The sequence below is a fragment of the Synchiropus splendidus genome, chromosome 14 (assembly GCF_027744825.2).
Source record: "Synchiropus splendidus isolate RoL2022-P1 chromosome 14, RoL_Sspl_1.0, whole genome shotgun sequence".
NCBI classification, from domain to species: Eukaryota; Metazoa; Chordata; class Actinopteri; order Syngnathiformes; family Callionymidae; genus Synchiropus; species Synchiropus splendidus.
The window spans coordinates 9,048,935-9,076,845 of NC_071347.1; the positions used below are offsets into that span (position 1 = coordinate 9,048,935).

General features: G+C 40.7%; 3 protein-coding genes across 5 annotated transcripts in view; 2 read left to right on the forward strand and 1 right to left on the reverse strand.

Annotated features, from left to right (window-relative positions):
* The first annotated feature begins 1,863 nt into the window (after nucleotides 1–1,863).
* Nucleotides 1,864–21,750, forward strand: zgc:173742 (DNA topoisomerase I, mitochondrial). Of its 2 annotated transcripts, none has more exons than XM_053884889.1 (19): nucleotides 1,864–2,233; nucleotides 3,077–3,116; nucleotides 4,122–4,159; nucleotides 5,278–5,367; nucleotides 5,483–5,556; nucleotides 5,665–5,792; nucleotides 5,947–6,062; nucleotides 7,740–7,861; nucleotides 10,989–11,111; nucleotides 11,204–11,391; nucleotides 11,463–11,607; nucleotides 12,180–12,323; nucleotides 12,721–12,906; nucleotides 15,486–15,554; nucleotides 19,771–19,885; nucleotides 20,062–20,189; nucleotides 20,267–20,379; nucleotides 20,945–21,094; nucleotides 21,349–21,750. In XM_053884889.1, the coding sequence occupies exons 1-19, from the start codon at nucleotides 2,218–2,220 to the stop codon at nucleotides 21,449–21,451; spliced, it is 2,088 nt and encodes a 695-aa protein (XP_053740864.1). In that variant the 5' UTR covers nucleotides 1,864–2,217; the 3' UTR covers nucleotides 21,452–21,750. The 2 variants fall into 2 exon arrangements, with proteins under 2 accessions (XP_053740864.1, XP_053740863.1); XM_053884888.1 differs by having other exon boundaries at nucleotides 5,483–5,564; nucleotides 21,349–21,749.
* A 737-nt stretch (nucleotides 21,751–22,487) lies between these two features.
* Nucleotides 22,488–24,469, reverse strand: hsbp1b (heat shock factor binding protein 1b). Its single transcript, XM_053884893.1, has 4 exons — nucleotides 24,273–24,469; nucleotides 23,635–23,701; nucleotides 23,431–23,557; nucleotides 22,488–22,925 (listed from the first exon to the last, which is right to left on the reverse strand). Exons 1-3 carry the CDS (start codon nucleotides 24,315–24,317, stop codon nucleotides 23,433–23,435), a joined length of 237 nt encoding a protein of 78 aa, XP_053740868.1. The 5' UTR covers nucleotides 24,318–24,469; the 3' UTR covers nucleotides 22,488–22,925; nucleotides 23,431–23,432.
* A 51-nt stretch (nucleotides 24,470–24,520) lies between these two features.
* The window catches only part of si:dkey-246g23.2 (solute carrier family 66 member 2), a 42,166-nt gene continuing 38,775 nt past the window's right edge, over nucleotides 24,521–27,911 (forward strand). Inside the window, exons 1-2 of one of the 2 annotated variants that reach the window (XM_053884891.1) lie at nucleotides 24,521–24,764; nucleotides 27,550–27,685. In XM_053884891.1, the coding sequence (XP_053740866.1) occupies nucleotides 27,594–27,685 (92 nt within the window). In that variant the 5' untranslated portion in view covers nucleotides 24,521–24,764; nucleotides 27,550–27,593. The remainder of the gene's footprint in view (nucleotides 24,765–27,549; nucleotides 27,686–27,911) is intronic. The other variant, XM_053884892.1, reaches the window with a different exon arrangement.

Here is a 27,911-nt window from a genome sequence, read left to right on the forward strand (position 1 = left end):
GTCTATCTCAGTCTCCAGGTATTTAAATGACTGGACCAGCCGACCGTTGATGCTGAGCGACTGAGGAATTATTTTCCTCTCTCAGCATAGCGCCTTGGTTTTACTGATGATCCGCTCAAGGGATCTTTCTTGAAAAGTGCAGACCTGTTGGCTGACTGCCACATGGTGGTCAGACAGTTCTTTGTTCTTGGCCACTAAAGCAAGAGCAAGTTTGAAAACTGTCATGCCTTCAAACTGCAAGAAATGTTTGTGTCAAACTGAGAAAAGGATTGGAAATGGAACACAGCTGAGGTCTGTCTCAGAAGACAGTTGTTGGATTTAAAACTAGTGACTAGGACTCTCTGCGATCTCTCCTAATCAGATAAGACCATAAGTCAAACACTGGTTTGGGGACTTGATGAGTCCAGATTTAAACCAAATAAACAAACCAAAACTTTATCCCTTTTAGAGTCACAAATAATCCCTGCATATTTTTCATATAGTGAAAAATATATCAATATTTATATTTATATTTACATGTTTTACAATGAAGATGGGAACCTAAACAAGCATAATCGGAATACAAAAATCGCAGCACATATTCTGATCTAGCAATTCAAAACACAGTTCTGTTTGCAAATAAGACCTTTTCCTGTAACAGTGTGGAGTTCAGGCAGATATATGGGTCTATAAATTAACTAACATTTGCATTGAGAAAGGAGCACCACTATCCGATTCATTATCATTGTGAATTATCCCCCACACCCATCATAATTTAGCAATATATCATGATCAATGGCAGTTGTTATTGTCTTAGAGGCGCCAAACAGTAAACAGCTTTCCATTAGTCAAGGTGAGTCAATTTATCAACCTTCATCTCCCCACCAAAATGTTTTTTGTTTTTTTTAATAATTCAGCAAAGCAGTCTTTAAAAACAGTCACATATAACACATAATGTTAGAGATACTTTCAGTAAATCACACCTTTAAAAATCTTGATCTTACTGATTCATACTTTTTTTTCTTGCTTCTCCCATTGAGTTGAAATAGTTCCTGCTGTTTTGCAGTGATTGGGAGAAAATCTCTACAGCAATCTGGTTGTTTTTTTTCCCCTTTTATTCCGTCCTTTTTCCAAAATGTCAAATGCAATTTTATCAGCTAGAGCCTGGAGCTCAACAATCAATACATAAAAACATCAAGCGTGGCATGAGTCTGACTGCAGAAAGCAGATTGGCAGAAGTCTAACTGTGGAAACAGACCTGGAAATTAACACAAAACTTCCAAAGGCAGCAATTCCTTACCAATTTGTTACATTTTCTACTGAAACCACCGCATTTGAAATGGCATGCAACGTGTTAATTAATCCACCTGCAATGCCAAGAGGGAACAAGCGGAAAAAAATGGGTGGCTTGATGGATGGATGGATGTTCATTATTATTCCCTGTGCAGTTTAAAAACAGAAGATGGGTTATTAATCGAGTAATTCATTCATTCAAATTAAATTAAAATGTGAGATGCAATCTGCAAAATGTAGCTGAAAAGACCCAGATATCTGTAGACAAACAGGCCTTCCTGTTTTTTTTTGCAATCTACTTCAGTGGGGAGAAATGATAACAAATGTAGATGTAATAAAAATAAAAAAGGAGAAATAAAACACTTAATTCTGTTTATTTAGTCTGAAACACAAAATACTTAAATGTCAATCAAAATTAGCACAAATACAAAATACGACCTTAAAATAATATTTTTGACATTTTTCTCCACACATGTCAATCGAGATTTTCCCCACATATATTTCGCAGAATTTACTAACCTGGCAACCTTAACGTAATTCCAGCCAATTGGAATTCACGTAGAATGAACAAATTGACGTAATCACCGCCCAGTTAGAAAACCTGCCGTATCTCTGTCGTAAGTCGAAAATAAAGTTCACGTTTGACCTGCTGTCGCCACGTGAGCTGCAACGTAAATAGTCCGATCGCGCGTCGGTTGGCAGTTGTACTCATGTAAATGAAACCCATCTTTTGCAAGTGGCTGACGAGTGTAGCGCCGTCGCGGAAGCTAGTCGGCTAACTCGCGCAAACGGCGTTTCCTTCACGAGGAGACTTCGATATTCTTGCGTCGCTTCGTCCAACAATGAAGGAGTCTCCCGCGAGGCTTGTGAGCGACATGGGGAGAGAGAAAAACACCAAAGACGAGAAGGTGAAAAGCAAACGGAAACGAAGAAGTAAAGGTGAAGATGCTGTTGAGAACAGGTCAGCGGTTTTCACTGGTCTTCAACACGTTAAGGTTACAGCGATCTACACACCATAACTTATTTTCGCACCTGTTAACAATCAATATTTTTCTCTTTGACCAAACCGTGATTCACGCTTTTTAATACAAGCGTCTCTTTGCGAGTGTAGTTCAATATGTTCTTCAAAGATCTACCAGGTCACTTTAAATATTTAGCAGATTTTAAAACGGGACCAGGTGGAAGAGAAACTCGTCCCTTCCACCTGCTTGCTCTCCAAATGATCTCGTGTGGATGGTGAGCATCAACCTTTGAATGCGTTCATTTCCCTGACGACAGGGCTGCTCCGTCTCCATATGAATAAAGGAATTAGCCTTGATACCTGGTGCTCGGGTTACCATGCCAATGTGAGCAGACAAATGAATGCAAAGTGATCTGTCATGGGTTTGAGTTCGTCGTGAGCGGAGGGATGAATAGAACCTTTGGAAGTCGAGAATGGTGTCTTCAGTGCATGCAAACCATTGTGTTCTGTTGTGGCACAGTGGATGAACGACTTGTATAGAAGTTTTCAGTGATATGGTAAGTGCTATAGTTACCCCAAAAGTGTCCCATTATTTCCCTGTGAACCAGATTGGGGTTGTTTTAGATGGAACCTGCTGAATGCAGATTGTCAATCCTCTGATGGCAATTGCACTAACAAGACACTATTCGAGGCAAATGTCAGCATGAACATGCTCTCACTTTTAGTACAATCTCGCACCTTGATGATTGAACTTAATTGTCTTGCAGGGCTGACCAGTAATGTGAAATCTTTTTTTTCTCCCCATGCTTCCTGTGACAACTCATCCTCACTGGCTACACACAGCATACATCATGCGAAAGAAAATGAGAAGCCAAATGAGAAGGTAGCTTTTTTTCTTTTTTGTGATATGATGAAAGGTCACTAAAGAATCTCACAACCAAGAATATGTTTGATTTTTCATTGAAAGTGAAATCTGTAATGGCTCAATCCCACGTTGTTCATCTTTATGAACTTGTATATGTATCATTAGTCCGTATTTTTGTTGGCGCTGCCATGTATCTGTCTGTTTTCTTTTCTTCATGTATCGCAACATGTATAATGTTAGAGGTGTTCAAAATGTGTCATCTACATGAGACTGGAACACTATGATCAGGGAGGCACAGTGCAGAGGAACTGGTCAGAGTATAAAAGTGTCTGGTGTGCTGCAGCTCATTTTTGCATTGTGTAGTTAGCTCTAATAAGTCTGTATTTCAGAGCTGATCTTAAACTCTTATAGTGCTCGCTGAATGCGCAGGCCAAATAGTGAGGATTAAATCACAAGTTGGAGCTAAATAGCAAGCGCCTGTTGCAAATATAACCAACACGGGACTCAACTTATTGTATTTCATTGTGAGTCTGTCACTCATCCGCAAGACTAAATACATTACTTGAGTCAATCGTGGACATCTCTTGTGGAGAATTTTGGAGCATAACTTGGGGAGGCAAACAGAGGCTATGTAGGAAGAAAAGCTTTGGCGGTGAAGTTTACTGGGTAAAAGAAGAAGAGAGAGACAAGCATTGAGGTTCATGATTGTGGCAAAAGATAGATATAACTTCTTTCTCTTTCGGCTTCGCCACAACAGATCATCTTCCTCCATCTCACCCTGTCCTGTGCTTCCTCTTCTCTCAAACCTACACACCTCATGTCCTCCTTCACCACATCCACAAATCTCCTCTTTGGCCTAGATTGACATAACATAAAGCGGATAGGGCATACAAAATTTAAGGAACCGAAAGAAGGTATTTGGAATATGCAACCAGTCTGCTGTGATCTCTCTTCCATTCTTTATGTCAATCCACTGAGTGATTTGGATCACTGATGTTCTGTTCTATCTTTTTTCCCCTGTAGGTCAAGACCGAGTCAGAAGACCAACCCATTACTGGCGGGTAAAGAACCTCTTTTCCAACAAGACTTTCTCTTGAATAACCAAATACTCCTTACAAAACTAAGGTCCCAAAAACTCAGGTCTGCCAGGTGTACCCAAATTTTCCGCTTGAGATGTCTGGGCTTTTTGTCTGTGACCTGCCAGGCAAGTAATAAATGAGAACGTGTGGTTTGAGTGGTCTCACGCTCAACCAGCTGCCTCTGTGGCAATCTACAGAGCAAGTGCCTGCTGAGTCAAATATGTCTCGCAGCAGTTAATGGATTGTTTTTCATGCATTGTCTCCTCCTTCGCCGGCATGAGGAGTGACATTTGTAAGGTTAAGGATATTTTTGAGGGTTTTTGTTCTACGATTAAATGTTAGTGCATCTATTTCCCAAAAGGCCTGAGTGGTGGTTTAGAGTTCCAGTGCTATCTTGCCTGGTGAAGAAGAAATGAGTACAACACTTCAGAATGTTTTGCAAAATTGTTTTTCTAAAATTAACTGCACATGAAGGTTACTCAAGGTCAAATCCAAAAGCACCTTTCTCTGCTGGGAAACAGGAATAATTCCTTCATAATCAGACTTAACTTTTCCTAGACCTTTTGTCTCTGATCAAGTCTGTTCTGCATGACCCATCAGGGCTCCTTGTTGATGTGCTCCGTCGCATCTCAAAATGTTAAATGCTATCACTGTTTCTTACTCTCATATTATTTGGATGAAATGATCCTCTGAGGCTCATTCTATTAAATATGTTTAATCAAGATATATTGCGTTATTAAATGCAAGTTGCTCCCTAGTTGTAAATAAGAAAGCTATTTCTGACCAATAAATCTAATTTCTCTTGCTTTTTTTATTAGAATTGTTTGACATGCTTGCAAAAATGATATTTAGATGCACTATCTGCAACAATGCTGCGTACATTAAAATCTGCTTATCAAATTTGACTCAACAAAACCACCAGTTCCTTTGTGTGATGACCCTTTTTATTTTTCTTGACTGTGATTGTTCAGTTCTGTCAGTAATTTTGCATTAATGACTGAAATTGACATAAGTTTCTGCAGGTCAGCTCCCACGATTGCACCTTGAGGACTGCATGTTGTAAAATTGGTTGCTCTAATGATGGTACTTTTTTGGTTCAGAGAGCCAGAAGACCTGGACTTTGTGGGAAAGAAGAAAGGAGTTAAAAGAAAAAGAGCAAAAGAAGAGTCTTCTGGGACTGGAACACATAAGTACGCAAGAGGAATGAGTAGAAGTCGGACATTATCTTGACGTATTGGGGATATTTATCAATCTATGGAGCATGGGTGTGAGGCTAGTGGTGAATAACGTTTACAACGCTTTCAGATCGAAGAAAAAAAAACACAAGCAAGAAGAGGAGAGCGACGGAGAGACTGAGAAAAGGAAGGCAAAGCACAAAAGTAAGAAGGTACAGATCTGTTTTAAACGGACCGATGAGAATATTGAAGGGATGTTTGACACGGGATCATTTTGTGAGGCACTTTTTTTGTTGCTGCTGTTGTGAAAAGGCTGTCAAAAAAGAAGAGGGCGAAAACAGTACCTCAAAAAAACCAAAGAGGACAAAGGTAGAGATCGAAGAGGCAAAGCTATTGAAGATCCAAAAAAAGGAGGAGGAGGAGAAAAATCGCTGGCGATGGTTGGCAGATACTCTTTTCTTTGTGCATTCACCAGAATACTCATTTCTAACCACATACAATGAAAATTGCACTCAACTGGACACACAGGGGCCAAAATGAAGGCAATCATGTCCAACTAATCAATTCTTGTTGGATGGGCCTGCTGTCTTCTAGGTGGGAGGAAGAGAAGTATGAAAATGGAGTGAAATGGAGGTTTCTGGAGCACAAAGGACCCTACTTTCCTCCACAGTACGAACCACTGCCAAGCAACGTTCAGTTCTACTATGACGGTCTGTAAATGTGAAACATGATTTTCTTGTTTTTTAATGTCTTTGTTTAACAGCGCAGTTTCATACCGATGTTTGTGGTCACGGTGAAAGTACATGTGAGAAAGTCATCATGAAGCTGAGGGGTCTTCTCAATATGCAATATGGACCACAGTCGTAGCCGAACCAGTGCGGAACTGTGATGATCGCAGTACATATTGCATGTGTTGTACTGTTGCGTACTGCAGTTCTTGTTTCCACTGGACATTTGCTGTCCAATCTTTTTCGAATTTTAAATTTGATAAATACAATGAAATAAAATTAACCAATAGAAGAGACTAGCCAAAAACACACAGTACAAAATGGTGGTGGAGAGCCATGTTAATATTCAATAAAGATACAGTCCAGTATTGCAGAGATTATGACATTCAATAACAACCTTCGGTTGGCTAGGAGGGCTCTGAGTATCTCAATAACAGAAATCCTATTCAATGTTTTTTTTTCCTTCTTTTGGAGAACGTCAAAGAACTCTTTCCAGAATGGCACGATGAGTAGGAAATCCCAAAACACTTGCCAGTGGTCAGCCTCTTGACGGCCACAATTTCTCCAACACCTGGCTTCCTGTCAAGTTTATTTTCTGCTTTGACGTTATAAAAAAATTGTATCATGCATTTACATGTATTGAGCCGTTCCTCAATTGTTATTAACCCTCACTTTTCTATAATGTAATTTGTGGATGTGTTTGATGGTTTTTCAGGCGCTAGGCTTTTATGACGTTACAAAAAATAATCCCTTCAATTACCCTGCCATGGTATAACAATCATCTTCATATACTATCATTAAAAAAATAATATAATTAATAAAATAAGCCTTTTTCTCTTGTTTCATGTTCAAATAGTAGTGTTTATTTTTAATAAAATCACCCATGGATTTCAAATCATCTACTCAGTAATACAGCTCGCTGGACTAACTTGCCATGTAAATTTTCTGTTATTCTGATCCAATAAGATGATCTCTAATGGTGACTCATTTTAGCTGTGGGACAAACCATGACTGTCACTCGTTTGATCTAATAGTTTCCCATCATGAGCGATATCAGTGCTGTTTTGGTTTGGCAGTGAAGCTTTTGCAAGTGACCACGGTAACTTAAGATGGGTTTTTTGTGGTTGTGGATGTTTGAATTTGTCTTAACTTCACAGACTGAGTTTCTTCCAGCCGAGGTGTTGCACTTCATAAGGCCGTGAGTTCAATTGTGACCAGACCGTGATCGATTGCATCTGAAGTGAGGAGAGCAGATCCACTCTGATTGATGAATGAAAAAAAAAAATCAATAAACCATGGTTATATCTGACACTTATATAATTGTGGCATATTCCACGTAGCATTAACTATAATCTGTGCACCTCATAATGGTCTCATCTCATTCCCCTAGTTTGTGCACGTACATCCTAATGGAGTTGTTCTGTTTGACTATTCAGTGTTGCTGCATGTTGACAAAGGCTATTGAAAGTGTTTTTCCCCAATGCGATTGTCTTTGTATTCTGTTGCTATTCTAATTTCCCATATTGGGATGAGTGAAGTAGAGCTATCTTATGGAATCATCCTGGCCATACAATGCATTATTGTTTAGATTATCATCCACCTTTGTGGTCCTCCTGCATGTGGTTAATTCACCAGGGATTTTTTTTTCCTTTTATTCAGGCAAGCCAGTTAAATTGAGCACCAAAGCTGAGGAGGTGGCCCTGTTCTTTGCCCAGATGTTGGACCATGAATATACCACTAAAACAGTTTTCCGGGAGAACTTCTTCACCGATTGGAGGAAGGTAACTCAACAATTTTAGATTACTAAAATTCAAAAAAGGAAAAATGTTCTACTGCCTTTCCTGATTTATTGTGTTGAAAAAAAGAAACACTGATGTTGTGTTTTGCACCGTCAACCATCTAATTTTCTTGAACGTGCCAATTGTCTTTGTTTGACATTTGAAACCAGCTGAAGTGACGTTTGCGCATTATCCTCGTTGGCCAGTTTCATTATCTCAAAGTGAACAATTGCAAGTCGCCATGAAGCGGTATTACACATGAGATCGGCCTGTGGTAGGGCGTCTGTCAGGGAGTCTTCCAAGAAAAGACACGGTGCCAGGCGTCAAGGCATATCGTGCAAAATTAATTTTGCGCTGCTTGGTGTTCAATGCTCTTGAAAATACGGTTTGTGTGAAGGCATTGATATGCTAATCTTTACAAGTAGCTTCCCTGCATATGAACAAATCCAATTAAACTGTTATATTATAACTGAAAAAAAAACTCTTTTATGCTTGGCTGCTTCTGTGCCCACCCACTGTCTGCTGTTAGTCATGCTTAGATACACAGACTGACTGCATTTCCATCTCTGTAATGTAATGCTGCAAAAGCTAGTGCTTTCTCTTTAACACCTTTGGCCTTTGAACGTTTTTTTTTTTCTCACTAGAGTATTTCAAAGGGACTCGCCTTCTTTTCTTAATATCCTGGTCACCCTGAAACTTGGTTGTTCATGTGTTATATTGAGGTTTGATAGTGGTCGAGGTTCTTTGAAGGAATCTGATGAGAAGCTCACTGGAAGACTCAAGTAGGAATTTGTTTTTATGTTACCTCTGGTAAATATATAAGGATATATTTGGTCTGTACAAGCTTCATCACAGTTGAAGGTGATGAAACAGTGGTTCGAAGCTTGTCTTTTTTTCTGCTCATGCTTTGTAGGGAATGTCAAAAAGGCGCTATGACAGCAATTTTTTTAAATCTTATCTAGTCACTGCACTGACTGTGAGGTGTGTCTATCACACCTAACACGTTTGTGTGATAGTTTAGAGATGTAATTATGCGTCCTGTGGCTTTTAGCTGAACCAAATGTGTGCAGCTGTGATGGGTTGATGTGGTTTCATAAAACAGTGTCCTAATTACTCAGCAGGTGGCGCAATGATGTGTGGCTTCATTGAATAATTGTTCAAAGTCAAAGACTATACAGCAGACAGTGCCATCTAGTGGCGTCAGAAAAATGGGACACTGTTTCATTTTTTTTAGCTTATGAGTGAATGAGGAAACCTCCTGGTTTTCCTAAATCTCTGTGCAACTCCAGAACACCACCAAAAGGAGTTGGGAACCTTTTTTGACTGACAGAGCCCAACGTATTTGTTCAATACTGAATATTACAAAATGGAAAATGAAGACAAACTATTCAGTATGAATAGACTGCAAATGTTTTTACAAGAATTAAATTTTATATAGCAACATTACTGGAACACATTCCCGTGGGTCAGGTTAATAGCACCATCTATTGGTTACTGTTAACTTGGTTCACTGACTACAGACCATCTTATTTATCCAGATTGGAATTTAGCTACATTTAGTGAAACCAAGTTGCGTGGTCCCATCACTTTGAATAATAAACTCAGTTACCTAAATAGTCCCCATGATGTTTTGCAATCTAGTCAACCATCACAGTGGTCAATCATGACGTTATTGCTCCGCCTCCACAACAGGTCAGCTGAGCACCTCAGTGATCCAGGAACAGAAGAGGAATGGGAAGAAGAATAAATCAACAAAAGAAACACCTGCAATTTCATTGGTCAGATATTCTAGTGATCAATGACTGTGATTGGTTTACTGGGCTGCAGAGCATCATGGGAAGCCACTGCCTTAATAACAACCACTGCCATCCAGTTCACGTTGACAAACAAACCAAAAGTGCTGAAACTTGACACCCCCTGTTTTTTCATTATGTGCCAGGTTTCCCATACAACTGATGTCATCGTAATGGCAAGATAACATCGTGCCATGAGCCGCAAAATTCATGGCGTTTATGCTGCAAGGACAGTGAAAAGTAAAGTTCTGGTTTAGGCATTTGACCTTTAGATCTTGTCCTTTGCTCATCTGATTCCTCAATGACATATTTAAAACCATCCTTGTTGACTTGACATTTTGTAGCGGTAACTTACAATAACTGCAATATTGAGAAGGGCCATGATACTGACGCTGCTGAGCGTTTTTTGGCTTGGCATGCTATTTGGTCTAAATGGAAATTATCTATACTCTGCCCTTTCATAATGTTTCTTGCCTGCACTTTATGCTGCGGTAAAGATGAGTAATTAAATGAAAGGTCATGGATCCGTCTTCATTATTGGTATATAATTCAACCCATGAAGTACGCTGCTGTTTTTGTGTTTCTCTGAAAGGCAATGTGTGTGTCTCTCTACCTGATGTTTGGTTTAACATAGGTGACATTTGTTCTTATCCCCATAGGGTTGTGTCATGAACAATTTGTTTAGATTTACAAGCTTTCAAATTCCCCATGGAAATGCCGGCTCTTGAATTATACGGTTTACGTAATTGATGTTCCTGCAAGAATGCCAGCCTGTGAGGAAGTTGCTTCCATGATAAGATCATAAAATCCATTCTTATTTTCTATTGTTTTATAGCGGATTCTTTCACTCTTTATTATTACTAGTGTCTTTTCACTTCTTCCTTCTTCATCTGCATTTTGTCAGTTCACCCAAGGCTTCACGGTGTGGGAGAATGGTACTTGTGTGATGGATTGTTTTTAGTAAAGATTAATGTTTGGAGCCTGGCGAGACAGAAGTGTATGTGGAATAAGATTAGATAATCATTTGTAATAAAGAAGATACGCTGTCTATAACTGTAGCTTCTAGTCTTAGATTTGTCTGTTCAGAACACTTCACTTGGCTCTTTGCAAGTTGCATTTCTTAACTATGTGTGTGTTTCAAATATTAAAAGATGAATTCATTATACAACCATCTAACCTCTCTATGATTAGATTTAGCTTTAAAATCAAATCTAACTGAGAATATTGATGCTCAAAATGTCTAGCATAGCTGATGCGAGCAAATTATGTCCTGGATTTTTCTGGCAATTTTATCCTTGTAATCTATTCTACTGTTTCTTTTTTTTAACTTTTGCTAGGAAATGAGCCATGAGGAGAGGACCCTTATCAAAGTGCTGGACAAATGTGACTTTGGAGAGATCCATGCAATGCACAAAGCCAAGGTCGAGGCACGGAGGAATCTAAGCAAGGAGGAAAAACTGGTATGAGCAAACGCATGTTGCCACTGGCATATTCAAGCCTGCGAGGTCGGCTTCTTTCTGAATATGTAATCCGCTCATGTATTTCTCTGAAGGCTTTGAAAGAAGCCAACCAGAAGATAGCTGATGAATACGGTTACTGTCTGCTGGACCATCACAAAGAACGCATTGGCAACTTCAAGATTGAGCCTCCCGGACTGTTCAGGGGCCGTGGCGAGCATCCCAAACAAGGCATGCTGAAGAAAAGGATCCGACCAGAGGACGTCATTATCAACTGTAGCAAGTAAAATCGAGCTCATTCTACCGTTGTGTGAAGTCAGGAGTTGAGAGGCTGTTATTCTGTTCCTCTTTCAGGGAATCCAAAATCCCTGAGCCCCCTGCTGGCCACCACTGGAAGGAAGTCCGACATGACAACACTGTGACATGGCTGGCCAGTTGGACTGAGAACATCCAAGGCGCCATCAAATACGTCATGCTGAATGCCAACTCCAAATTGAAGGTCACTGACACCTGATCCACCATCCATCATTTTGTTTAGGTTTTTGCCTCTTGGAAGAAAAGGTTGGAAATCAATGATAAGTGAATCAAATGTAGACAGTGCCGACAGAGACAGCATTGTTCAGACAGTGTCTGCTATGAGGAAAAGGCAGAAGGAGACTGTTGAATTTTACCAAGGTTTGTCACTCAGAATCTAGAATTCAAATGTATGAATATATCTTCCTGGTATAACTTATAATTATTGTTTACTGAAATCACATTAGATGAGTGGGGCAGTCGCATTGATTTTCTTTCACAGCTATTTGTGTCTTCATTCAATTTCAATTGTCGTCGTGTGATATTTGTTTAACAACAAAATTCTTACGTTCAACACAGATGTTTTGTTGAGTGCTGCATGAGTGATGATGGAATGCTATACAGACTGCTGTAAATTTGGAATTCGCTATTGTAGTCGTGGTAGCAAACATCTGTACATTCTTTGTTGTATTTACTGTAGACCTTGCCTTTATTTCTTCATTCCTCTGTCACTCGACCGTGTCAACATTCCTTTCTTTTTTTTTGTCCTGAGAACAGGGAGAGAAAGACTGGGAGAAATATGAGGTTGCTCGGAAACTGAAGACGTGTGTGGAAGACATCCGTAACCAGTATCAACAGGATTTCAAATCGAAGACGATGGAAACTCGCCAGAGAGCCGTGGCCCTTTACTTTATAGACAAGGTCAGGTGTCATTCAATACTGCAGGGACGATGTCGTCATTTCACTTTTTTTTAACGTCTGTCTTCGCATGTACCGAGCAGCTCGTTCACACCAGCGTTGCGAATATTCTCTTTATCACAGAGAGGAAGAAAATCAATTTCTCTGTTCTGTATTTGTGCTTTGTGGAAGAAAATTGATATAGCTATTTTCTCGCAGTGAATTCTTTCTTATTAAATATCATGTAGAGTGAAAGTTTGAAGTGAACTTTGCGTTTACTAGGCAGTTTTTGGGATCATATTTGTGCTCATGTATATTTAAGTGCCGCAGGATTGCTCTGTGAACGGTGGGATGGTTGTGAAATTGCCTGCTGTGTGCTTGTGGACATTTATCACTCTTATCATTTCTGACCCCCAAAAAGCTGGCTCTGAGAGCCGGTAATGAAAAGGAGGAGGGCGAGACAGCAGACACAGTTGGTTGCTGCTCGCTGCGTGTGGAGCACATCACACTCCATAAGAAACTGGATGGCAACGCGTGTGTGGTGGAATTTGATTTCCTGGGTAAAGACTCCATTCGCTACTACAACAAGGTCCCTGTTCTCAGCAAGGTAACTGTACGACGTGCTCAAATTGATGTGAGCTTCAGACTGCGTCCATGTTTCCTCTCACAGAGGGTTCACAATGTATTCAGAATTATCCAGCTGTAAACTCAAAATAGTCACCACTCAACCTTATATTTTTACTTTCATTTTTAAGCCAACATCATTGGGCTACACATATTTTATCAATACATTTCCAATAAAATATTTTGCAAACGGCAGTAGTGCAACATAGTTCCTATCCGACTCACATGAGCGAGGCCGCTCGAGAGGAAGTAAATAAGAAAATCTTCAAAACAACTTCACAATTTATGTCACCGTAGTCACATGTAAGATGATTTATAACTGGTATTTGATTTAAAGTTAAAATATCAGACGTTTGTTAATGCAAACAAAGCAACAGAACACCTGCACTGTTCTGTTTTCCATCCAGCCCTGAAAGTTTCATTGAAATATACAGTATGTGTCCATGCTGGTGTGTTCCTGTTTGCAGAGGTCAAGAGTCCTAATGCTTAACACTTCACTGATGGTGGAGGTTATTACTAGCCACATCTTTGTACCAGTAGCGTCAGATGAATTGTTGTTTTCTACTATATGTATATGTCACAATCCTTTCTCCTCCCTTTTGAATAGTTCATTTGTCTTCTCATGTCCCAGACTTTGACACAAATACAGAGGTTGTTCTGTACTTCAACACTCACAACTGAGTTTGCATGTTTTAAGGCCCATTTACGATCAATGTTCCATACGAATCCAGACACGGGCGGGGCCTCCTCTTCGTGCTCTGTATTTGTTTTGTCCATATTTGAAAAGGAGCAGTTCCATCGTGTTTCTCTTTACTGCCGTAAGACTTAACAATGACGGGTATTCGCTGTCCTCGAGTCGCAGTATAATTAACGGCATCACCGAACACTGCCTCCAACCACGCTGCCTCAGTTTCATCTATTTTTGTGAGAGGTACATTATCAATACTTGCCATGTTGGTTTTGGAGTTTGTCGTAAACTTTTGAGGGCTGCTCCCCCTGGTGGATCAATTGGTGAACAGCAACACCTACATTAAGAACGCATGGAAGCGTGTGATCAGTGACAGTGACATTATGTGAAATGGACGGGTACACTTTTTTACCTAAAAGGGGCATAAATGTACGGAGCTCTGAAAGTCACATGTATGTTTTTTTTTTTTTGGTTTTTTTTTGGAGGTTACATGCATGACTTTTTTTTTTTTTGGCCGAGATAACAGTTATCTCGAGGTAATTTTATATGAAGATACAATTGCAAATGTCTGCGTAACTGCCTCTCTGGATGTACACATCCACCTGTAACCACCATGGCTTCGTAACTGTTCGTCAACATTATCAGTCACTGTCTGCAAGTCTGTGCGCTTTTAACACTTTGATTAATAATACCACATGTGGCTAAGCTATACGTATTACGCGTCCCTGGAAGCGACATGCATGACTTTATTTTTATTTTATCTGAGATAAATATTACCTCGAGATACGAATTTTCTGGAGATAACTGTTATCTTGGGAGACAAAAAATAAAGTCATGTATGCCACTTGTATTATTTTGAGTAGAAGGCACTTGATCAGAGTGTTAAAAGCGCACAGACTTTGCCGTCGGCAATATTCTGACTTGCAGACAGCGAATGACAACGTTTACCAACAGTTACGAAGTCATGGGAGACATAGCGGTTACAGGAAGTAATCGTTTCTTGAGATAAAAATGATCTCAAGATACTAATTATCTCAAGATAACTGTTATCTCGGCCACATTGCGCTGTGTATATAATCAATATGAATTTTACAGATAAAACACACATGGGGCAGTTTGGGTGAAAGTAGTTTTTCACTAAATTGATCTTAAGTGGTAATATTTGTAATGTTTAAATGCATGGCAGCGTCAAAAGGCGCCGTGGGCTCCATGACAAATTTTCCACTTCAGGGTTCTGTTGATGTTTTGTGTGTTCGCAATCTGCCCGACAGAAGCTCACCTTTTGTACGGGCATGTATGCATATGTTAATTTCCAACCCCTCCCCAAGTGGCGCGCCGAGCTATCTGCACTCCCAGAGATTGGGAAGCAAATGTTAGCACCTGACAGGCAAAGTGTTTTGTTTCTCTGGAACACATATCATTATTCAAATGAGTGTATTGAATAGCAGCACATTAGCCTGACTGATTAGGTCCTTGCATATTTTAGCATCATCAATTCCCAAGAAAACAAATGAGATTGCTGCAACTAAATGTCAATAGGAATGAAACGGTGAACATTTAATTCCATGCCTTTTGGGTGTAGTTTTATGCCGTAATGGCTGCAGGCAAATTTGTTCTCAGGAGTTAAGTCACTTCCTGTTTCTTAGTGTTCCTTTTTCTTTCAGGGATGTCTCACATTCTGTTATCTGACATGAAATGATTTTTTTCCTTGTAATATATCAATACTTCTTTCTATTGTTTAATGGTGTGTTAAATGTTCTATTTGTTTTCTCAGAATCACACTTTCACGCTTATTCTCCCTCAGATTATCCTTAAATGTAACTTCTTTTTGTTAAAGAAGACCTTTGCTAATATGATACTGTTTGCACTTCTAGGTTTTTAAGAATTTGGGACTGTTCATGAAGGGCAAAAAACCTGGAGATGACCTGTTTGACCGTCTTAATGTGAGTATCTCCGGAGGAGTTTCACCAGTAAGATTGTGTTAGCGAGTGAATCGCCCGAGATGTAGACACCATTGCAGCTGGCTGGTATAATGCCGAAGTTTTGTTTGAACTGGGGTGACGCTTTTTTGTATGTGAATGTGTCAAGGTGTCAAAGGGGGAAGGCGTTTTTCAAGTTTTATAGAAATAAAGATTTCAGCCGGGTGAAGCCTGGATTAAATTACAACTTGTAAGAGAAGAGATTGTACAAGACTGAGCCTTTGGTGGGATGAGATAAAAGGGGTAAATTGAGGAAACGGTGGGTGAAAAAGGAGGTAGAATATTGGAAGCAGGCAAACTGAAAGCAGAAGAGAGTTTCAAAAGAGAGAGGGGATGTACTCTGGCAGATAAAATGAAACTGCAAGTTGAAATGGAAAGCGAGTACGCAGGGCAGATGAATTTTCACACATAAAAGTCTGGTGATTCTTTCTCTCTTCTTCCAATTGCTGCAGGCAGCAAGGACGCAGAAGAACATCAGTCTGTGATTAATCCACTGCAGATATGTGTAACCAGTGAACAGTTACTTCCCATTAATAAGGGAATCATTTCTTTACTACTGAAGCTACATACTGCAGTCCCCTGCTGACAGATGAGATGCAGTCGCTGTGTAAGACGTCACAATTAATCGCATTCAGTCGAAACAGGAACAACACCGTGGTTCACTTCTTCTCAGACTTTGTCAGAGTGGGCATGTGAAATGCAGGACATAAGTTTGATGATGAAAGGTAAAGCTGGTGAATGAAAGGGCGCGCTGGCTCTGCTCTCTGCCCTGCGGCGTGTCAGGAAATGTCAGTCTGCGTTGGAGGTAGAATGGTAATGGCTGCCGTGAGCAGGACTGATTGACACCCAGAAAGGCCAAGTCACCAAAAGAATTTAGGGAGGGAAGGAGCTGGAGACCTGGAGAAAGTAGTGTGTGTGTGTGTCAGGTGTAAGAAGTTGGAAGTGGACTCATCTTAACGGCTCATTTAAAATTGAGGAGCAGGCTTTGTGCCCTTAGTGTGGTTAATATTGCAGCATTATATCAAGGCAAAATTGGATACATTAGGTGCACACATTTTTTGTGCTTCCATCCTGAAGTTTATTTAACTTAAAATCAAACTCCATTAAAATGCAATCTCAGTCTCATCTTGGGGGCGTTTGGTTTTGACGTCACATTGTTTTATGTGGATTCCTGTACCAGGAGTTGGTGCACTGAAAAATGTTCCCTGTGAGAGACATCATTCATCTGTGGTATTCGGGTTGACTATTTTTTGTCTTTAATACATTTATTAAAATGGATCTCTTAAAGGCCCAGCCCCAGTCAGTATCTGTGGGTGAGGAAAAACTGGAAAGAAAATAAAAGTAAAATAACTGACTTGAATTACTAATGGTGAATCAAAAATAAAATGTAAAAATGTAGTTTCGTTCTGTCAAAGGGCGCCACTTTTTCTTTGCAGCATACCAGTTGTTGGATCCAGTCATTTTACAGAAGTCTCCTCCTCCATCTTCACTTTTGTTCCCATTTTCTATAGAGTCATATGGTAAATATCGGTGACATGCTGAATGTGTTTCCACTCAGATTAGAAAGTTTTCACCTCAGTGATCAGGGCTGATGGAAACTCTCTTTCACATTTGCTGCCGGACATTATTTCTGGCGCGAATGATGGGGCGGTGTGATAATTGCTAATTTGAATTGTCCTTTTAACGGCTGGGACTACATATGGGTTTGGAATTGTCTTTTTGATTAACTTTTCAAAAGATTTATCCGACACCTGAACGTTCAGCACTAAATGTCTCCTGAAGAATTAGAGCTTTCAGCCTGCTGAGTTTGAAGAGCGCTCCTCAGTTCTTTTAAACTTCATGCCAGTAAAAGTTCTTTCTAGTTTGAATCGCTGTGTCATCTTGATAATACACGGAAGTGAAAACTTAAATAATTATTGTAGTTGCAATAGAATGTATGAGGACCATATTTCACATGGTGACTGACAAGCAAGACACCAAGAAAATACCTGAGGCAACACAACTTTTCAATGGATTTACAAAAAGCTATGCTAGCTGTCCACATTTCAGGCTGACCTTCAAAAGTTAGTTGCATTGTTTCAACCTGGTGTTTTTAGACCAGAGACATTGGACAGCTGTGTAATGAGGGGAGAGGTTTCTAGAAACTCCGTCTTAACTTTCAGAGGCCACAAGATGGCAGTATTTTGGTTGGGGCAACTATTCCAATGAAAACTTGCATCCTTTTTAAACCAATTGCGCCACCTTCTGAGCCTTCAAAATATAAGATCTGTTTTATCCAAACTCATCTAACCACCCATAGTGACCAACAACATTTTCATTGTTGATATTAGACTCTCTTTGGAAAGCAGGTCATGTGATGCTGAACTGTAGGCATGCTGTACTTTGGGCTTTGCTGGAAACCGGAGTAGAGATAAAGATGGAAGGTTTCTGATAGATTGAATTATTTATATATATATATATATATATATATATATATATATATATATATAGATAGATATCAGAAGGATCTACATGTAAATGCATTTAGTCTCATCCACAGACGTCTGAGGTCATCTGGATGCCGCACTCTTCAAACATATCAGAAAACATTTCAGCATTTTGGCAATGAGAAACCTCACAATGTCCCCACAAGGAGAGACAAACAGACGTGTGTGTACATGTATTAATATTCTTCTACGGATCTATCTTGTCAAAGACACTGATCTTTGGTGGACATTTTGCTTTGTGCAGACCTTTTGGCCGGAGTTTTGAGGGTGAAGACGTCAAAATAACTGGGTCATTATATTTGTTTGGTTCAGAGTCCTGGTTAAGGTTGGCCGTTAGTTTTGCCAACAATGAGAGGTCCTCATAAGGATAGAGATACAAGCTTGTCTGTGTGCACGCATGCATGAGTGTGTGTTGGAGATCGTCCAAGCGTTTTCACAAAATGTTTTTTTTTCCTTAAAGCCAGAGGGCATCTCGCATCAGCTTGTCTGTGCAAGCATCTCCACACACACTTAGTGACTCAACTGATGCGCCATAACTTAACCAACGCCCAGGGTGAAGCGCACCCTCCTGTATTGGATTTAATTTGCATCGCTCTCACTTAAACAAAAGGGTGAATAGTGAGAAGAAGCCATGATGATTTGGAACACTGATGCTTGAGTTTATTTTTTTTAAGCGGCATGTGCCCAAGCTGAGCCATAAAACTTTTTTCCTGTCTGAAGTTCTGAGACAACTTCTCTGCTCGCTCCCATCACACATTTTTGCTGAACCAGAGATTTACACTTCCCCAGAGCTCAACCATTTGTGGGAAACTGTCCAATAATAACCACTGGGCTCACAAGCATAGAGTTGCAAATCAGCCGTCACTATATCTTTTTTTTGCAATAAGTTGTTGACATGTGTTTGTCATTGGGAAAATGTAGTGTTTTTTTCTAAAGCACCTTTTGACATTGTAATGATATGATGATTTCTTCTGTAATATCCCATTCTCTTGCATGTCAAATTCCCAACTGAACACATTCAAGATGACATACATCATATAAAGACTGATAGTTCTGTACACGTGGGGTGTCAAGCTCCGTGTATCGTGGTCAAACAGGTGTTTTGAATCCTACATTTGCCCTGTTGTGTGACTTGATATTTTTCTTTATATGACTTTGTAGCGGCATTAACAGGCTGCTTTATAACTAAGCTGAACTGTCATAACAGCGTGTGCGTTGGCACACACAGTCGCCCCGCTCCAGTTCTGGTCTTCTCACTCAGACAGGTGGGTCCTGCTCTGCTTAAACCCATCAGTATTGTTATCTTCGGTTTGATCTTCATTCCGGTCTTTTCATCTTTCAGCTTGGCATTGATGCTGCTCACTAGTACCTGCTCAGCTCCAGCCTCTTACATCTCTCTGTAGTTTATATTGTAACGACATGCATTCAACAGGAGTTAAAGAACATCTTCTTGGCTGCCGCTGTCACAAACAGAATGTTTTTCTACCTGCAGAAGTGTCAGCAATACCTATGATCTTTCATTAATCCCCTCACTAATGGAGGCCAATGATAATCCAGCTGTAAATCATTGTGCACTCTGTCTCACCCGCGCTCCCACAGTGCCACCTGGCGGATGCAACATGGTTGTCATGATGGAAGTGGATTTTAGGGCATCACTGCATGCGTCTCTCATCTTGTGGCTTCTCCCACCGCAGACGACCTCGCTGAACAAACACCTGAGCTCCCTCATGCCGGGCCTGACTGCCAAGGTCTTCAGGACGTACAACGCCTCCATCACCCTGCAGGAGCAACTCAAGGAACTGTCCAACAGTAATCGCCCGTTCCCATTACACTCAATTTAAATGTGGAAATGTCTATGCAACTCGGGTTGTTTTTAGCAGACGGTCAGTGGCTTTGTATTTTGTTTGAATAGCCAGGTCAAATTGTGTCATGCGCTGAGTCGCCACGGCAACAGGCTTGAGTTACAACCCTGTCATCCTCCTCAGTGTCGGACAATGTGGCTGAGAAACTTCTCTCCTACAACCGAGCCAACCGCGCGGTTGCAATTCTGTGTAACCACCAGCGGGCTCCGCCAAAGACCTTTGAGCAGTCCATGGCAAACTTGCAGGCCAAAGTAAGCAATGGGCACATCAGTGGTCCTGCATCGACAAGTTGATTGTTATTGTCGGAATGTTCTTTTTTTCCTCAAAGATCGACGCTCGGAAGGAGCTGTTGTCTCAGGCCAAGAGCGAGCTGAAGCAGGCCAAGAAGGACGCTGCAGCGCAAGACAGCTCGGACCAGAAGCTGACAGCCAAAGCAGCTCAGTAAACATGTTTAACATGTCAACATCGCTTTGCACTGTGGGACATTACTGGGTTGAAACTTGAAATGTAATGGGGTGCAGCCTCCTCTGGAAGTGTCTAAGCCGTCTGGTCCCCCTAACATCGTCACCAAAATTCTCTCTGTGTCCTACTGATACTGATTTGGTTCTAGTCACTCCCTGTGGAGAGCGTCTTCACCTGTGGTACTTCTGCTTCCTGTCATTTCATCTCTCAACCAAATATCAAGACGTGTCCCACCACTGTTACACAGAGCTTCTCTTTCACCCGTCTGTCGTCTCCACCTACTCACCCTGCCTGCACTCTCTTCCTCACTTCTGACTCGTGTATTCTGACTTGTCTGAGCTTTAATCTGGAAACAATTTGTTTGTGAACTTGTGAATTGCTTAGATATGAAGTGTGATATACGCGAGTGGGATCATATTTCAAACGACAATCTTATTGCGAGAGAGACACTATAGACAGTTTTAAAGACACTATAAATGCAGTATTGAACAAAAAAATGGAAAAATGCTCTTCGTCATCACAGCATTTGTTTGATGTCTCTCAGGGTGGTGCAGAAGAAAGAGGCGACTGTGAAACGCTGTAAGGAGCAGCTGTTGAGAATGGAGGTCCAGGCGACTGACCGGGAGGAAAACAAACAAATCGCACTGGGAACCTCCAAGCTCAACTACCTCGATCCACGAATCAGCGTGGCATGGTGAGTGCGAATTTAACACCTGACAAATTCACAGCTTCTATTCAGACAGTCGAAAAGTCTTCAAGGTTCAGGTTTCTGCTGTCGTTCTTGTTCCCACTCAGCGTAGAAATAATGGGCACCTGTTCATGTAGCGCTGATTTGTTGTTTCTGAAGATGATGCGATGGACTACTTTGCCGACCTAGTTAATGCTTTTTATTGAGAATATGATGTCAATGTCATTTGACAATTGACTGTACTCATTTCAATCTTCCAGGTCCAAGAACATGGAAGTGCCTATAGAGAAAATATATAACAAGACCCAAAGAGACAAGTTTGCCTGGGCTATCGACATGACCGAGGAGGACTTTGTGTTCTAACCATCCACGGCACCCACCTTGGTGCACATTTCTTTGTGTTCATCTTTTGTTCTTTTTATGTTTTTCTGGGGGTGGTTTAGTTTTTAATTGCACTTATTTGAGGTTTCCTCACTTTGATTGTACATTTGAGTTTTTCCAATAAAGGTTACTTGTGTGGTCACATGTTGGGGAATGTGCTTTAGAAGGACTGAAAATCCTGCTGATAAAGTGAGTTGCTTTTATATTCAATTATGTCATGTCAGTTTAGAGGGGGACTGAGTTTGCATTTTTTTATTTTGAGGTTTGAATTGTATTTTAATTAAATCACTTGAAACTGTGTTTGGTATTTTTTTTTTTTTTTTTTTTTTTTTTAAAGAAATGACACTTGCGTCAGCACCTAGCGAAACATACTAGGCTTGGGAGAGGATAGGTGTGATCAGGGAGGACACTCAAGATGATTGAAGGTAGAGGATGCTGACATAATCTGATGGGAAATGCTGAAGATGAAGAAGACGCCAGTCTCAAGTTAAAGTCATGCAATTGTGAACAGTAGAGCTGCCCCGCTGCACAGTAATATTTACTTAAAACAACTGATTCAGTAAAACTGTGCATCATTTTTAAACTGCAAGGGTTTGCTACTGAGCTCTGAAAAGCTTTGGCTCTTTGATGTCAGTGGTATTCAGTGTCCTCATGGCCCTCCTGCAGGTGGAACACACAGCCACACACACCTGCCTTTTTCCTTCCCTTGCCCCGAGTCTGGTTCTCTCAAGGTTTCTGCCAACATCAGTTTTACTGTCGCTTGTTCTTGGTCGAAGTTAAAGCTATAAAGCTAAAAGGAAAGTCTATGACAAAGGTCTCTACTAAAAATCTTTGATATTGTACAGCCTACAATGTCATTGCAGCAGTGACGGGACATGTAACTGGACAGTGCAGATACTAAAAGACGAGAATTCAACATTGTCAAAGTGGCTCTGTAAATCAGTTCAATAAATACCTTCAAAACACCAGTGAGGGAGCTGCTGAACTTTAGTTTCACAGACGACCAAAATCCACAAAATAATGTTTGTATTGTTTAATATGTTACATAGTATTAAATAGCCTTTACCGAGCAAAACCCGTTAAACTGGAATGCGACAATTGTTCTGAAATTACTACACATGCCCACTTCCCGTGTTAGTTGGGAGAGAAACCCTGCCAGGTGTGTGCGCACCTTTTGTTCAGGTTCAGTGTCCACATCATTTCACAACAATCCTTAAAACACAAGAGACGGTTTCAACCCCAGGGTGGGAACACAAAACTATCTTGCAGGAGAGCATTCAAGGATCTTAGGGAGGCATTTCACGTCAAACTACAACCGTTCTGCTTCTTAGACTAGTGTAACCATTTATCACAATATTCAATATATAAAAGGCAAATCACACAAAGACAAAATGAATGTTTTCAGGGACTGTTTTGCTCTTCCTGAATATCCAACTCCACTGAGTTGCTGATTATCCTGTAAGACACAAAGGGCTTGCATTAATGATTGTGAATGACGCGCATATAAACAGAGCAATAATATACACATGCTTCTTTTGTGCTTTATATGTAATGTAACGTCTTTGACCTTATCATGAACCCTCTTGTTTGTGTCTTAAATTTACATGTTGCCTTGTGTTCATTCTGTTATCCACTCCTGCACAGCCCCACACACTATTTTAGAGACATTTTAATATCGTCATTGACTTACATAGACATCAAAGCACCTCAATAGCAGCAGGAAACACATTCATGTTTAACACATAAATCTATTGTGGGAGCCTTTTTATAAGCTGCATGTGGCACGCAGTACTAGAGAAAACTAGAGAATATATTTTATACATTCAAACAGCACACATTTTTTCAAGAGTCGGATGGAAGTTACATTTAAATCCTAGTTTGGAGAGTATCCTCAAAGGTGACCCTTTAAAAATCCATTATTGCCTTGAAAGATTTCATTTTAAATATTGCCCCCGTCTCACCTTCATGATGAGCCCTGACTCTCTTTAGGCTTTTCCGGGGTTGCCTCGATTTCCTCCACGCCAGCCTGGGTCATCAGGTCCGCGATGTTCTTTTCCAAGTCGTCGATGCGCGTGCTCATCTCATCAAGTATAGCAGCAGTTAAGGAGCAACACTTCACGTCTGACTTTACCAAAACAAGAAGTCAACAGTGAAAGAAAGGATATTCCTCCCGATGATCTGGTCTGACATGGTTTGGAACTTGTCTTGCATCTGTTGCAGCAGTGTCTGGACCTGTGGGTCCAACAAGGAAGGGGAAGTTTTAGATGATCAAAGGCAAATATGGAGTTGGAAATATGAATTTCCACAGCAAGTAATAGCACATGTACAATAGGCCTCCGTGAATACACGTCTCATCATCGGCAGAGCTAATAAAACCGAAGCTTTTGCGACCCCATCTTATCACCATAACAACGCTGCCAGAAACACGACCTCGTCCATTGTTTTGCATTGTTGCACCTGCATAGTTCTCCACACGATGAACGCAACACGTTCACAGAAGTCAACGCCTGATCAAAGAACACAAAACACTCTTGTTTCACGTATCTCAACACAACAGGAACACCATCTTTACAATGTGTTCAGCAGCCCCAGCGCACATCATTTGACACCTACTTCACATCATAGCACATGCTTGACGAAATTACAATTCACGTGACAGTATTTGGTATGAACAAAAGGGAACATTTAAACCAAAACAAGCATTGGTAGCCTGCTATTAGCAGTAGCTTTGCGACAACCGCATTCCCGTGAAGGTATCTTGAAATGCTAATGTAGCTAGCTAGCGATCACGACCGAGACTCACCACATTTGTAAGGTCCTGCACCGACTTGGGATCTGTTTCTGCCATGTTGATGTACAATGTATATTCAGTAGCCGAATATTACTCGATGATAGTCGGTAGTAAGCGAAGTATTTATTTTTTTTCGTCCCCAACAGTTGTATAGACCGCCCACCTACAAGTCAGCTGTTTCAGAGCACGTATGTTCTCGCGAGGGTGCGTTCAAGAGCCCGGTGGCTCATGGGAAATTGTGTTTTCATCGGACACTCCGCAAGTTGTTTGGGGTTTTTTTCTGCTCCATTGTGTGTGAGACATCAAAACAAGGGCTGTCGCGTTCTCGGGCAGACTTCTTCGAGCCGCGAACTTTTCGCTCTGAGCTGTCACTGACGCAGAATGACGAGTTCATGTTGAAGTGTGTGAAGTCTCTTCAATGCGCCTCCTCCTCCCCGTGAGAAATGAGATTTGAAAGTCGGAGGTTTAAGGCAGCTCGTGTTTGGGGGAAGCGGAGGAGTGAAGGTAAGACACCCCCGATAAAAGCCACTGCTCGTGTAACTTAAACAAGTCAGACCTTCTTTTGCTTGGTCCGTAACGTAGAACTCTGTTTTTTGTAATGAATGATATATTAGTCATCCATTTACCCGTTGTCTAGTATACATTTTCTCATGTATTATTAAATTCCCGCTCTTAGCTTTACGTTCACGGCACTTTTTGTGACTCTGTGATAGGAATTATTACTCACATCTAATATTAATAGAGAAGCATGTCGGTTGCCCAACCCCACTCAGCAATGTTTTGCTTACACAACACAGCTTCCCGTGCTGCTGGAGGTGTCCCAACCTTTTCATAGTTTGCTGACACTCCACTGGATGATGTGCTGCTTGACAAAAAGTAACATAGGTTGGCCCAGGATCTGTTTTCTTTTTCTGACTAATGAATGACTGAGATTAACGGCTGTCCATCCAGTCTGACCCAGTGGACATGTGAGACGCTTCAGTTACAGCTGACCAAAGCGGAACAGCTGTGCCAACCTCCCCTCAAGTGTCAGGTTGAGGCTTGGTTTTCCTCAGAAGAGGGGTTTGACAGGGTTGGAAATGATCTCCCCGAACATAACTTGTTCCTTCAAAGTTGTTTTTGTTGTGTCCTTTGACATCAAATAAGCAAAATTATGACAAGATGAGGTGCAAAGCTACAAATGGAGCAGCTGCTCATCGCCATTGAGACATGAAACTGGTTGTGCAGCGTTTTGGAGAGGTCACCTGGGTAGACTCCTCGGGTCAGACCCACGGTTACCCAAGATTGTTTTCGTAGTTGACCAGCCCCTTTACCTTTGCCGTCAGTTGCTTACCATGTTTATGGGTTGATGAACATAGCAACATTGTAGAGTTGTAAATAGAATATAAATTAAAAAAAATATGTGAACTATTGTATAGTGTTAAATCCTATTTTCAAACTTGACATTTGAATTTCAATTCCTCAAAATGTGTTGTGAACAGTATGTGTCCTGATGGTGGTCTCATACTTAATGGGTTTCAATGGTCACGTGACCTCAGCCTGCTCCTACTGCAGATGGTGTTAAGAGAACGATGGTGTCTCGATGATGTCGATTGCACTTGACTAAGTCGACTCGGTCGTCATTGGAGCCCTACAGCAGACACTGCCATTTCAGAATCTAAATCTGAATCAGAATCGGCCGTATTGCCATGGTGGATCCCACCAACTGGGAAAGTGCTTTGGAATAACGTGTAAAACAAAAACATAATAAACAGTAATAATAGAAGTAACCAATAAATAAATAACCCACAAACAATAAGTGCTGACCACGATTTTTTGTGGCCTCTGGAAATGAAGATACTGTTTCATAAAGCCTCAGTGCTAGAAAATTATGTTCATGTTGCCACAGTAGGTGAATAAAGCGTATTTGAACCTGAGAATGGGAACCTGTTCTCACAATAAGTGAAATTCTCCATTTACATATGTGATAATGAAGAATCATGTAGGCCTGCCAAGTGATGTTTTTGGTTCATGTTTCGCTGACTGAGGTTTCTGAGTCTGAAATTTGCTACTGATTTAAATGAAATTCTCTGATATTGTGTGCTTTACAGTTGAGGGAATGAAGTGTGACACTTTTCTTAAGGAATATCCAGTCAGAGAATCATCAACTTGGTGACCCCCTGCTTCATTTATCTGTCTGCTATATTGACTCAAACAGAGGCACATGTGTTTGTTTGTCTTCAGATAAACACTGAATACACTGATTTATTTATTTGCACATAGTTAGCAGGGAACTTCTGTCCTTAAACAGGTCCATTTATCTTTTCCTACCCAGAGCAACTGCTCACATTTACAGATTAATTTGTTTATTTGCCTTGCTTTTCATGAGAAATGACTCAGCAAGTCAGAGTTGTAACTCATTTTGGGATGCATTCACACAGCCTTTGCATAAATCACTGCCATTTGCAGGATTAGGAGTGTTTATGTGTCTGAGCCTCCGTAATGCTGCTTAGGTTTGCTAATAATAATTGGCGTTTACTGTGTCGTCTCACATTTTAGGAAATTGTTTTTGGGAGTTTTGAAGTGTTGGAGGATTATGGATGTGGTGAAGGAGAACATGAGGTTTGTAGGTTTGAGAGAAGAGGAAGCAGAGGACAGGGTGAGATGGAGCAGGATGATCTGCTGTGGAGAGCCCTGAAGGGAGATGCCGAAAGGAAAAGAAGAAGAAGAAGTTTTTGGGAGTTTTGAAGTGTTGGAGGATTATGGATGTGATGAAGGAGAACATGAGGTTTGTAAGATTGAGAGAAGAGGAAGCAGAGGACGGGGTGAGATGGTGGAGGACGATCCGCTGTGGCAACCCCTGAAGAGAGAAGCCGAAAAGAAAAAGAAGAAGTTTTGGGGTTGGATGTGGGCTTAACTTGTGATCTCAGAACTGTCGTTTCATTGTGACCGCCACTGCAGTGTTTCTCCATCAATGTTCCTCAAACCTGTTTTTCCGCGAAGTGACATCACAAATTTAATGGTGACCTCCTGTCTGACACCTTTCCCATAATAATTTTCTTTATTTTTATTACTGTCAGCATTGTTAGTACAGACTGAAGACACACATACATACCTAAGTTAAATTACTCTATGATGTTTTATTTATCACGTTCCCTTTTCTTTGTTGACAGCTCTGCAAATCCTTGAGCTTCACCAGAAATGGTTTCACTTTGGAACTTATGTCAAGAAATAGACAGTCCATCATTTTTTCATGAACTGTGCGTTAGCCAGTCTTGAAAATTGTGAAGAATCTAATTGTATCCCATAGTGCCACCATGAATAGCATCTAGTGCTACAACCAAAGTGGCTCACATGAGGACTGCCCTGGAACCAAAGATCACGAGTCCACTGCTTTTGCGTCAGAGAATTCCAAAGAATTGCAGTGCTGTCAACAAGTCAAGTGTGTAAGTGGCTTAGTTTTTCTTTTGCTTCATATGTTTATGTCTGTAGGTATCTGCAATGATAGAGTGTAAAAATACAATAGAAATGCTAAGGTCTGTTGTGTATAAGGGAGTCTGAGTCAAAAAGGCAAAGCACTCTATTTTCCAATCAATCTTCATCTCGACCCTCAGCAAAAGAACGAGATGCCAGAAGTGGCTGAAATGAGTTTTCTCCGAAGGGTGGCAGACG

Bases quoted from the DNA above. Each gene is read 5' to 3' on its own strand.
- zgc:173742 (XM_053884888.1), top strand. From the start codon at position 2,115: ATGAAGGAGTCTCCCGCGAGGCTTGTGAGCGACATGGGGAGAGAGAAA. The intron at 19,886-20,061 runs GTAATCGCCCGT...CATCCTCCTCAG, and splicing joins ACTCAAGGAACTGTCCAACA to TGTCGGACAATGTGGCTGAG. The intron at 21,095-21,348 runs GTGAGTGCGAAT...TCAATCTTCCAG, and splicing joins CCACGAATCAGCGTGGCATG to GTCCAAGAACATGGAAGTGC.
- hsbp1b (XM_053884893.1), bottom strand. From the start codon at position 24,317: ATGGCAGAAACAGATCCCAAGTCGGTGCAGGACCTTACAAATGTG. The intron at 23,702-24,272 runs GTGAGTCTCGGT...TTGGACCCACAG, and splicing joins TGCAGGACCTTACAAATGTG to GTCCAGACACTGCTGCAACA. The intron at 23,558-23,634 runs ATATCCTTTCTT...CTGCTGCTATAC, and splicing joins AGACCAGATCATCGGGAGGA to TTGATGAGATGAGCACGCGC.